General features: G+C 37.4%; 1 protein-coding gene across 4 annotated transcripts in view; it reads right to left on the reverse strand.

Annotated features, from left to right (window-relative positions):
* LOC102154218 (membrane-spanning 4-domains subfamily A member 12-like) overlaps window positions 1–12,815 on the reverse strand; it is a 31,163-nt gene that overhangs the window by 1,949 nt on the left and 16,399 nt on the right. For 3 of the 4 annotated variants that reach the window (XM_038564445.1, XM_038564442.1, XM_038564443.1), the window contains exons 5-6: window positions 8,189–8,308; window positions 826–946 (exon numbers count right to left, since the gene is read on the reverse strand). In XM_038564445.1, the coding sequence (XP_038420373.1) occupies window positions 827–946; window positions 8,189–8,308 (240 nt within the window). In that variant the 3' untranslated portion in view covers window position 826. The remainder of the gene's footprint in view (window positions 1–825; window positions 947–8,188; window positions 8,309–12,815) is intronic. The other variant, XM_038564444.1, reaches the window with a different exon arrangement.

The raw sequence follows: 12,815 nt of genomic DNA on the forward strand, positions 1-12,815 counted from the left end.
AAACCTTTATCCTCATTGTCAATAACTTTTCCAGTCATATACAAGTGTCCCTTTGAGAAGTTTTCCTTTCTATAGGGTTATTTTAATATGCATCGCTCAAACTCCAGAGGTCTTGAATGGCGTTTGGTAAATGCTGAGAACCCAGGGTTTACTCCTTCTATTCCAGCTGCCCATGCATACCTCGCCCTGAGGCTCCCTGCACTTCTCTAATTTCCTTACCCAACTTCAGTTCTTTATTTACATTTCTTCCCTCCTATCAGATTAAAGGTTGACCCACCTTCGGTCAGTTGTGAATAAGTTTTCATGACAAGGCTGCTGTTGACCTATTTCCCAGGACATGCTGGGAAAATTATTTGGGCATTACTGGTTTCTTCCAGGACCAGCAGTGTTTGATAATGAGATCTGTCATGGCTCATTTCTCCTTCCTCCCAACATGCTTGATTTTCCTACTATTCCAAGACTCCCCGCTCCCAGGGATCTAAACTTTACTTGATAACTAGAGGCCAGAGACCTAGTGGATTGCTCTCCATAGGATTAACCTTCAAATGACATAGATCTGAGCCAGAAAGTGATAAATCTCCCACTGTATTTCCTCATGAGAATATGGACATATATCCTTTTAATCCTAAAATTTTATCTTGAAAGAATTATCTTCATTTACACATAGATATAGGCTGTCTAGACTATTTGAGCTCATATCCAGTGTGTAGGGACAACACTGAAAACAAACAACTACTACTGAAACTTTAATCTCTTTAGCATGGGTTCAAAACAGAAACCAATATAGTACTTCCTAATTCACCAGAGAAATATTTTAATACTCACATTATATGAGATTACTGGTATGATAAAATGCTTGGTTCCCCAATCCGATCACCGTAATTGCCAGGAACAACTCCAATATGGAGAATAGCCATAAATACACAGAAAGCATCATTCCACTTCGCTAAATACAAAAAGAAAATCTACATTCCTCACAGATCTTTATATTTTCAAAAATATTTGGATATAATATAAAATTGCAAAATGTTTAGCAAATAGAAAGGAAAACTTTATCTATAATATCCTACTATCTTAATACAATTGTCATGATTTTTACTTGTTTACATGATAATAATTGTAACAAGACATTTAGTGAGCAATTACTATATGGCTAGGCATTTTGCTAAATGTTTTATATACATTATCTTATTGAGTCCATTCAACAATATTTTGTGGCGTTATTCTTATCTTAGAGGAAAATGTACTTGGGATGGTAAAAATAGCAAAGCTAGTGTTACTGAATTTTAGAGTTGCTCAGAACTTGCTTCCAGGTATCCCTTCTTCTCTTAACCCACTCTTGCTCTTGGACTCTTGGGTGTCTTCCATTTGAGTTCTGACAGACTCCCAGCTTCATGATCTCAGTTTTCTCCTATGTATGTTTCTATAATACTGTTATACTTGTAAAAGGTGTATTCTGTTCGCTTCATTTAAAATCAAGTGTTATTTTGCACTTATATATAATCTTTATAATTATAATGCTCAATGTCTACATAACATTTATTATTTTTTAAATTTTATTTATTCATTCATGAGAGACAGAGACAGAGACAGAGAGAGAGAGAGAGGCAGAGACATGGGCAGAGGAAGAAGCAGGCTCCATGTAGGGAGCCTGATGCGGGATTTGATCTTGGCACTCCAGGATCACACCCTGATCAAAGGCAGGCCCTTAACCGCTGAGCTACGCAGGCGTCCCTCAATGTCTACATAACATTTAAATGGAACTATAATTTACTTAAGTTTGCCACATATTTTTGGCTAATATAACTCTTTCCATACTTCAGATGATCAAAATGGATTTTTAAAAACCTCGCTGGGGATCCCTGGGTGGCGCAGCGGTTTGGCGCCTGCCTTTGGCCCAGGGCGTGATCCTGGAGACCCGGGATCGAATCCCACATCGGGCTCCCGGTACATGGAGCCTGCTTCTCCCTCTGCCTGTGTCTCTGCCTCTCTCTCTCTCTCTGACTATCATAAATAAATAAAAAATAAAAAAAATAAAAACCTCGCTGATGGTAAATACTACCAAATTGTTTTCCACATGTATTTCTTATGTCACTCTGTTAGTATTAACATTGAAGAGAATTACTTAAGGCTTCCTTTCATTCTCTGTGAATTGGAGCAAATATGGACTATATTACATGTATTTATGATTATTAGTGATCTTAATGAAAAACTTTCATTTGAATATAACTGAGGATAAGGATAAACAGAAATCAATCTTCTGACGGGTAATCAAGATCTGATACAGAGTGGCATAAAATGGACTGTGTATGTAGTCTCTCGGGTTTTAAATGATTTTCTAATTGGAATACCTTCTGGAAGATTTTTAGGCATACTTTGTCTAGAGCAGAGGACAGATACTCTCTTAAATGCGGATGACATTATTTAATTGTTACAAAGAAGTGGCCTCCAAGGATGACTAGTTGTGTTAAATAATGATTACCACTAAGAATACTTGATATAAGTTATTTTAAAACAGGGGATTAATTTGGGTAATTGTCCCTCAATTTCATTATTTTTATTTAATAATTTCATAACATTTCCTAAGTATCAGTTTTTTTAGTTACTGTTTTTTAGTATATGTGCTGCTGAAATGAGCACTCTTTACTTAATTTTTTATTAATTTTAAAATAAATTGCATCTGTATCTTTGGGGTAAATCCCCAGCAGTGCAATTGCTGGGACGTAGGACAGATCTATTTTTAATTCTTTGAGGAACCTCCACACAGTTTTCCAGAGTGGCTGCACCACTTCACATTCCCACCAACAGTGCAGGAGGGTTCCCCTTTCTCCACATCGTCTCCAACATTTGTGGTTTCCTGCCTTGTTAATTTTCCCCATTCTCACTGATGTGAGGTGGTATCTCATTGTGGTTTTTTGATTTGTATTTCCCTGATATAGCCTGTGTCTCTTGATTAAACAAGACCATTAAGAAGCACCATTCTTGGTTCACAATTTCTTGGCTCTTTATAGAAATGGTTCTTACAGATTTTCTCTAGTAGTTCCTTAAACGTTTTTTTTTTTTTAAATAAGAAATAGATTTATGGAAGCTGCTCTAGCCTTTACTGAAAGAATGTTGACTATTTACAACTAGTATACAGCTAACATATCTATAATGAATGCCTTTTTTGTACCAAGTCCTGTCCTAGATATTGAGGATGCAGCATTATTTGAGGCAAACACCACAGTAGCCTTCATGAAGTTTACATGCTGGTCCACTTCATGACATATGGTCTATTATACCAAACTACACAAGCAATTGATTTCAGAGCAAAGTACTATTCTAAGAATCACTTTATCTATGACACACCAAAGTATTTCTGCCTGAAAGATCATTATAATCATGTAATGATTGAGTTTTCTTTTCACTTTCTTCATCAGAAAGCTTAGAGCAAAAATTTGGGGTTTGATTTTGGTAATTTGGAGGATCCAAAACCTACTTATTTACATTATCATTTTCATAATGATTTCACAATGAGCATGTAACAAATTGCATATATTGGATTAGCTTAATATATTGAATTGAATCACTTGAAACTGACATTTTTGTAGATCAGAAACAGTCTAATATCAGCAATTTTATATGGTTCAAACTAACATGTATGTCTATTACAGCAATGTAGGCTAATATACATTTCCTTAATACTCATTTTAAACTTATTTTAATTATATTACTACACATATTATTTACATATTTCAAATCCTATGTGGAATAGGATAAATAGAATATTAAAAAGTAAGTAATTAATTTATAATTTATTACATGTATTATATACACATCTTCAGTCAAATTTAATGTAAAAATATGTAGTTGTGTGCCTATGGAGAAAGAAAAGAAACTGAAACTGTTGTTGTCAAGAGAAGCTGCTGCTCTTTCTTTGTCTAGAAAGATCCAGTGAGTTACTGATATTTTCTGACTTTTTTTAAAAGATTTTATTTACTTATTCATGAGAGACAGAGAAAGGCGGGGCAAGATGGCTGAAGAGTAGGGTCCCCAAGTCACCTGTCCCCACCAAATTACCTAGATAACCTTCAAATCATCCTGAAAATCTACGAATTCGGCCTGAGATTTAAAGAGAGAACAGGGATCCCTGGGTGGCGCAGCGGTTTGGCGCCTGCCTTTGGCCCAGGGCGTGATCCTGGAGACCCGGGATCGAATCCCACGTCGGGCTCCCGGTGCATGGAGCCTGCTTATCCCTCTGCCTGTGTCTCTGCCTCTCTCTCTCTCTCTGTGACTATCATAAATAAATAAAAATTAAAAAATATATATTTAAAGAGAGAACAGCTGGAATGCTACAGTGAGAAGAGTTCACGCTTCTATCCAGGTAGGAAGACGAGGAAGAAAGAAATAAAGAAACAAAAAGCATCCAAGGGGGAGAGGCCCCGTGAGGAGCCGGGCTACGGCTGGGGCGAGTGTCCCCAGGACAGGAGAGCCCCGACCGGGAGAAGCAGGAGCTGCACCAACCTTCCCGGGCGGAAAGGGGCTCACAGGGAGTTGGAGCAGGATCCCAGGAGGGCCGGGGATGCCCTCAGGTTCCCAGGGGGCAGTAACAGACACCTGCGCCCTGGGGAGAGTGCGCCACACCCCGCGGCTGAGCTCCTTAAGGGCTGCAGCGAGCGCATGGCTGGACCCGGGAGCAGCTCGGAGGGGCTCGGGTGGCAGCTCTGCCCGGAGCGGGATGCGGGGCCAGGAGCGATTCCAACAGTGCAGGCCCCGGAGCACAGGGCACCGGGACACAGCCCAGGATCCGGCCTCCCCCCTGGGACAGGCAGAGGCCGGGAGGGCCCAGGACAGCAAGGACGCTCCTGCCCCGAGCTGAGCAGATCAGTGGCCCCGCCCCGGAGCCTCCAGGCCCCTGCAGACTGAGAGCTCTGGTCGTTACCGCAGGAGCTGACTCCAGGGCTGGAGAGCTTGCTGCCGCCACTGTTGTTGTTCTTTTTTTTCCTTCCTTCCCCCCCCCCCCTTTTTTTCTCTTTTCTTTTTTCTCTTCTTTCTTTTTCTCCTTTTCCATACAACTTGTTTGTGGCCACTCTGCACTGAGAAAAATGACTAGAAGGAAAAACTCACCTCAAAAGAAAGAATCAGAAATAGTCTTCTCTCCCACAGAGTTACAAAATCTGGATTACAATTCAATGTCAGAAAACCAATTCAGAAGCACTATTATAAAGCTACTGGTGGCTCTAGAAAAAAAGCATAAAGGACTCAAGAGACTTCATGACTGCATAATTTAGATCTAATCAGGCAGAAATTAAAAATCAATTAAATGAGATGCAATCCAAACTAGAGGTCCTAACAAGGAGGGTTAATGAGGTAGAAGAACGAGTGAGTGACGTAGAAGACAAGTTGATGGCAAAGAGGGAAACTGAGGAAAAAAGAGACAAACAATTAAAAGATCATGAGGATAGATTAAGGGAATTAAATGACAGCTTCAGAAAGAAAATTTACATTTAATTGGAGTTCCTGAGGGCGCCAAAAGGGAGAGGTCCAGAATATGTATTTGAACAAATCATAGCTGAAAACTTTTCTAATCTGGGAAGGGAAACAGGCATTCAGATCCAGGAAATAGAGAGATCCCCCCCTAAAATCAATAAAAACCATTCAACACCTAGACATTTAATAGTGAAGCTTGCAAATTCCAAAGATAAAGAAGATCCTTAAAGCAGCAAGAGACAAGAAATCTCTGACTTTTATGGGGAGAAATATTAGATTAACAGCAGACTTCTCCACAGAGACCTGGCAGGCCAGAAAGGGCTGGCAGGATATATTCAGGGTCCTAAAAGAGAAGAACATGCAGCCAAGAATACTTTATCCGGCAAGGCTCTCATTCAGAAGAGAAGGAGAGATAAAGAGCTTCCAAGATAGGCAGGAGCTGAAAGAATATGTGACCACCAAACCAGCTCTGCAAGAAATTTTAAGGGAGACTCTTAAAATTCCTAAGAGGAAGTGCAATGGAACAATCCACAGGGACTGAATAGGTATCATGATGATACTAAACTCATATCTGTCAATAGTAACTCTGAACGTGAATGGGCTTAACGACCCCATCAAAAGGCTCAGGGTTTCAGACTGGATAAAAAAGCAGGACCCATCTATTTGCTGTCTACAAGAGACTCATTTTAGACAGAAGGACACCTACAGCCTGAAAATAAAAGGTTGGAGAACCATGTACCATCAAATGGTCCTCAAAAGAAAGCAGGGGTAGCCATCCTTAGATAAACTAAAGTTTATCCATGAGAGACAGAGAGAGTGAGGCAGAGACATAGGCAGAGGAAGAGGCAGGCTCCATGCAGGAAGCCTGATGCAGACTTGATCTTGGGACCTGGGGATCACTCCCTGAGCCAGAGGCAGACGCTTAACTGCTGAGCCACCCAGGCAGCCCTCTGATTCTTTTTTTTTTTTTTTAATTCTTTTTTGAACACTTAAATGGCTTCTGTAGGAGAATAAGTTCAGAGTGCTCAACAAAAGTTGCTTGTTTTGGTAGCTTTTAGTAAAGAGAGCTGGTTGCTGGGGATAATGTGGGCAAATTTTCATAGGGAAGCCTTGTGGGAGAAAAGGAAGGGAGACCCCGTAGTTTCTGAATTGGTCTGCCATAAGGAAAAGACTGTGGTTGTTGTAGCCTAAGAACTTGCTAGTCTGACCCACCAGCCCTGAACAATATATTTACTTAAGTCTTAGACTTCTGACACTTGGGAATGAATCTATGATGCACAAATGGTGATGCTAGCAACTGAGAACACACATTATGACTTCTGGTATGGCATGCTCCATTATCAGTTGTGAAAGAAGGCTCTAAGGGGTAAAAATCTGACAACTCATACTACAGGTTTTCCTATGCTCTCTCTTCTCCTACAGGGTTTCAGTTCTTACAATACCTCTATAATAGTTTTAGGCACAAAAAGCCACCAGACCTCAAAACATTCCTGCTTGTAATTTTCTTGGTAGGGTTCAGGCACAATGGCTAACAAAATGAACTTACAAAGGGTGTGGCAGGCTGACCTCTGAGTGCACCATGCTCTATATCTCTGCTCCATACTTTTGTGTTTGTGCCCACACAAGTCATACCCTCTGATACTTATTGGCCAGGTGGTCAGTCATGTATTTTAAAAAATGTTCTTATTTATTCCTATTACCTGTAAAAACAGAACCTCTGTGTAGGTACTGAACTGACACATATGTTAGCAGGACACTGAAAAAGAATTATAAACACTTGATAGGCCCAGGTAGAATTCTTAGGGACTTATTCCTACTCCTTAAAGCATGTGATATACATGGTGTCATAAAATGTAAATCAAGCCCTAAGATGACAAAAAGGCTAACAATATTTATGATAGTAAAAATCCTGGACTGTGACTATTTGGCTTGACTATCTTGTCATCTTGAAAATTTGCTGAAAAAGAATCAGACTTCCCTTTTTTGTCTAATTTCACCAGATCTTTGAAATTCTCAAGTGCTAGCATACTAATACAAATACTTCCATAACTTTAGGAAACTTGGAATCCCATGCAAATTGAACCAATGATCAATCTGTTGGCCTTTCTTCCATTTCAACTTATGCATCTTGTATATTTAGTTTAGAATGTTAGTGCTGTGTCAAGAAAAGGTGAATTTTTGGCATATCAGGGGACTTGGGATTTATTGACTTATTGTGTCCAGAGAACTTCTAATTATCAGTTCTCAGGAATGTTTTATATGCTAATCTGGGAATACTATCAGAGGAATGTTTAATAAAGAACATCCATTCGTCTAATTAACATTTATTAGACATCTATTAATTTCCAGCCATTGTAACAGGTACTAGGGAGAATAGATATCTAGGACATTGAGTCAATGAACCTGTCAATCTCTCATCTATCCTTCTAAGATATCCATTTATTTAAGGTCTTTCTGTCTTCAGTACCCTTCATCTGAATCTTATTGATATAGACATTAATTATTTTACTTTATGTAATGTCCTTTATTTGATTTCTTGAATTTTTGGTGGTAATAGGTTTAGAAATCTATTTAGTGGTTTGAATCCATATTTGTGATCATGCCAAATGTGAATTAATAATTTCTATCACCTCTACATTTGTCTGACACCAAAATATTCTCAGCTCATTTACAAACTTAAAGTGTCTCTGTGAAAAAAATTAGAAAATCTTGTACTTACCTGTATCCATACAATTTTTACTTGTTTCATTAAAGATAATATAATTTCAAGTCCAATTAGAAACAGGCCAATTATTGCAAGGACAGAACTGTGGGTGTTTACCCTTATTGTGTACTTCAGCTGGAAAAGACACAAAATGTCAACCAGTCATATGTGGTACAAATAAGTTGGAATGAAGTTAGTTTGCAGTACTGGCAAGTGTGTCAAAGTGGATGATTTATTATAATTTCTGACTTTTCCAGAATATCAGGTTACTCTATGGGTTCCCTAATCTCCAAATTTACCAGGATCTAAATAGGACTGAATATTTTTTAAATTTTGCATGCATTCATTTCATTCACTCCTTCAATACAAAATTCTTTTTTTTAAAGGATTTTATTTATTTATGAGACACACACACACACACACACACACACACAGAGAGAGGTAGAGACACAGGCAGAGGGAGAAGCAAGCCCCATGCAGGGAGCCCAATGTGGGACCTGATCCCGGGACTCCAGGATCACGCCCTCAGCCAAAGGCAAGTGCTAAACTGCTGAGCCACCCAGGGATTCCCCATCAATACAAAATTCTTAAAAGCTAAAGCATAATAGTGCTTGGTACTTAAATATTTGTCTAGACAATGCAAAGACCCTAGACTACTTCCCTCTACCTCTATTTCAGCCTATACATTATTTGTGTGTTTTTCAATTTCTTTGTATATTTGGAATTTATATTCATTTATGTATACCTTCATATATGACATTCTTCTTTATTTTCATCATCAATGACATAACATTCTAAATAAATTAAACCTGAGCACTTGTGATGAGCACTGGGTGTTGTATGTAGGTGATGAATAACTAAATTCTACTCCTAAAATGAATATTGAACCAAATGTTAGCTAACTGGAATTTAAATAAAAATGTGAAATAAACAAAAAACAATATGACTTCATTATAGGAAAAACAAAATAAATAAATTATTTAAACCCATACATGTAAAATGACATTTTTTTAGAAAGTAGGTCCATACCCAATGTGAATACCAATGCAAGGATTGAACTTATGACATTGATATCAAGACCTGAGCTGAAATCAAGACTCAGCTGTTTAAGTGACTGAGATACCCAGGTGCCTCAAATGAAATTTTAAAAATCATGTAAAGTTTTCCATTTTTCACAATGAGGTAAATTTTGAACTTTAAGAATTATACTGTGACAATAGCCAATCTGTGGAAGGAGCCTCGGTGTCCATCGAAAGATGAATGGATAAAGAAGATGTGGTTTATGTATACAATGGAATATTACTCAGCCATTAGAAACAACAAATACCCACCATTTGCTTCGACGTGGATGGAACTGGAGGGTATTATGTCAATTGGAGAAGGACAAACATTATATGGTCTCATTCATTTGGGGAATATAAAAAATAGTGAAAGGGAATAAAGGGGAAAGGAGAAAAAATGAGTGGGAAGTATCAGAAAGGGATACAGAACATGAAAGACTGCTAACTCTGGGAAATGAACTAGGGGTGGTGGAAGGGGAAGTGGGAGGGGGGTGGGGGTGACTGGGCGACGGGCACTGAGGTGGGCACTTGACTCGCTGAGCACTGGGTGTTATTCTATATGATGGCAAATTGAACACCAATAAAAATAAATTTATAAAAATAAATAAAATACAATAAAATAAAAAGAATTATACTGTGAGTACTAAGTTTTTAAATATAATTACAATTAATTATACATATATAAATACAATGTGTATTAATTATTTTCTTTTTGGTTTCATTCATTCAACACTGTCAGATTCATTCTTATTGTAGTGTGGTCACTATTGTTTATTCCTTTATGTTGCAATACAGCAGTGTTGTATTTATATACCACAATTTAGTAAGTCATATAATATTTACCTTTAGAAAGAAGAGAAGGTAAAGTTTCTAAAAGAGGAGGATGAAGGGGGTTTCTGATATGTTTGATTCAAAAGGGAGTTCCTTGGGCATTCACTCTGATAATTCTTTGATATGGATATTTATGTTTTGTATGTTTTCTGTATTTGTGCTAAATTTCAATTTAACAGCTTGAAAACAAAAATTACTGAGTTTCAGAAAACACTTGTTAGTCAAACAAAAAAGTAATACTTTTGGGAAAAATTACATTGGAAATGATAAAATATTTTAATTGAATAATGCTGAAATTACCACATATTAAATTTTGAGAGATGCAACAGATCTGATGAAGTATCCATCTGATGAAGCTATAAAAATAGCAAATAAAATCCAGAGAAAATAGGGAAGGAAATATAAAGACAAAGTAGAAAGTAATGCCATAGAAAACAAACATATGAGAGAGGATTAAAAACCCGAAATGTGGTTCTTTAAGATAATAAACTTAATGTAATCACAGTGTGATTGACTAAGAAAAAGAGAAAACAAAATAATATCAGAAATATAAAAAAATAAGATACTATGGACCTCAAAACACTAAGAAGATTTATACTTTTGGTATGATGAAAAAGCTATGGCAGGCTAATGTTCCTTCAGACAACAGCTAGAAAAACAGGATACAATACCACAAGTATTTAATCTACATAAAAGCATGAGAAAAGCATCAGTGCTAAATCACTGATCAATAAACAGGGGCCAAGAATCCTGAAAAAGAAGACCACAGAGAGATACACAGATGTTCTACAGATAATTTTTCCTTGGGAGCATTTGTCTGGACAAGAGGTTGAGATTTCAGATTTTGTCTGAGCAGAAGGTTATTGCTATGGGAGGGAGGAATCATCATAACTTTTGGTGTTCTTGGAGAGCTGGAAAGATAAAATTGTAAAGCAGAGGAGACAAGCTTCTGTGGAAAAGGGAGAACCAAAGAAATGAGCCAGCTATATGACTAATTATTTTTTTAAGATGCTAGTCAGATTTTGAAGTTTTGCTGGTCAGTAGGTTAAATAAGAAGAAAGCTCTGAAAAGCAGGGCAGGGTTTTTTTTTTGCCAAGTAATTGTGCTGAGGAAACATGGATCAGGACTGCTATGGGGTGGTTTCTTGTAAACATCAGGTTCTCAATTGCAAGGCCTAGAGGGTTCTATGCCACAAGTGGAAGATGAATAAGAGGTACATGGATTCTTATCCATACTGCTATTCAAACTCAGATCTGGTTTATCAGCTGAAGGGAGGAACAGGCAAACCCTTTCTGAAACTACTGGACATTGACATTGCTGTACTTTTCTATACACAATTTCTGGCACTCAATAAAAAATTACTAAGCAAATTAAAAGAATCATATTTTTTAAAAGGCTAGAAAAGCCAATACAAATAGTCTCATAAGTGATCCAGTTATTGGAATTATTGATACAAGTTTTTAAATAGCTATTATTAATATGTTCAAGAAAATAGGGATGAATGGAGCAGACAGATGAACAGATAGAGAATTTAATGGGAGGATTAGACTCTAAAAACAGAATTGAATGGAAGCTCTAGATTTGAGGAATATAATAACTAAAAGAGAGAACTTCATAACTGCCTATTAGACACAACAACAAACAGCATCAATTATTTGGAGGGAAGGGCAATAGAAAATGATGAAATAAAGGTAGATTGAGAAAAAATAATAAAAGAAAAAGGGAAAAATGTGAAAAACATGTGGGCATAGTGAAAATATTTAACCTACATCTAGCTGGAGTCCCAAAAGTAGAGCAGGGGAAGGCAATCTGGCAAAAGCAATATTTGAAGAGAAAAAGGCCAACAATTTTCCAAAGTTGATGAAAGTATCAATTCAGATTCAACCCTTTATAGGTACATACATTTGGCTAATCCCAGATAAGATGAATACAAAACAAAATACATCTAGGTACATCATAATAAATTTGTTGAAAGCTGAAGGTAAAGGGAACATTGTAAAACTATTGTGGTAAAAACTGATGCATCATGACAAAAGGTGCAAAGCTAAGGCTCACAGAAACTTCATAAAAAGCAGTGTAAGGTTGTTTTCAGACTAATGTTTCTGCTGAAAGAAAAAATACTAAGGGGAGTTTCTCAGCCAGATAGAAAGGAATTCCAAATTGAAATTCTGAAATACAAGAAGAAATGAAAAAAAACAATGGGTAGATAAGTGGATATGTCTAAATAAATAGGATGTGTTACTCTACTTTGTTTTCTGGGCTCATGGAAGGATTGCATATTAACTTATCCTAAACCTTCTCTCTTCTTATTCCCCCTTGTCCCTTCCTTCAACCTTCATGGCCTCAGCATTTGTTCTTCTTGTCATATCTTCTAAGTAATTTTGGATTCTGAGCTAAATTGTCTGGGTTCAGATTTCAACTGTTTCACAATCTACATCTAAATCTAGTTCTTTCATGGGACACCTGGCTGGCTCAGTGGTTGGGCGCCTGCCTTTGGCTCAGGGCATGATCCTGCAGTCCCAGGATTGAGTCTCGCATTGGGCTCCCTGCATGAAGCCTGCTTCTTCCATTGCCTCTTTCTCTGTGTCTCTCATGAATAAATAAATAAAATCTTTTTAAAAAATAAAAATAAATAAATCTAGTTCTTTCAGAGACAATCTACAGGAACAGCGACTTTACAGGTAATAACAATGCTACTAAATTCATACAGACTTCAATAATTACTCTGAATGCAAATGGACTAAATGCTC

The sequence above is a fragment of the Canis lupus genome, chromosome 18, assembly GCF_011100685.1.
Source record: "Canis lupus familiaris isolate Mischka breed German Shepherd chromosome 18, alternate assembly UU_Cfam_GSD_1.0, whole genome shotgun sequence".
Lineage (NCBI taxonomy): Eukaryota > Metazoa > Chordata > Mammalia > Carnivora > Canidae > Canis > Canis lupus.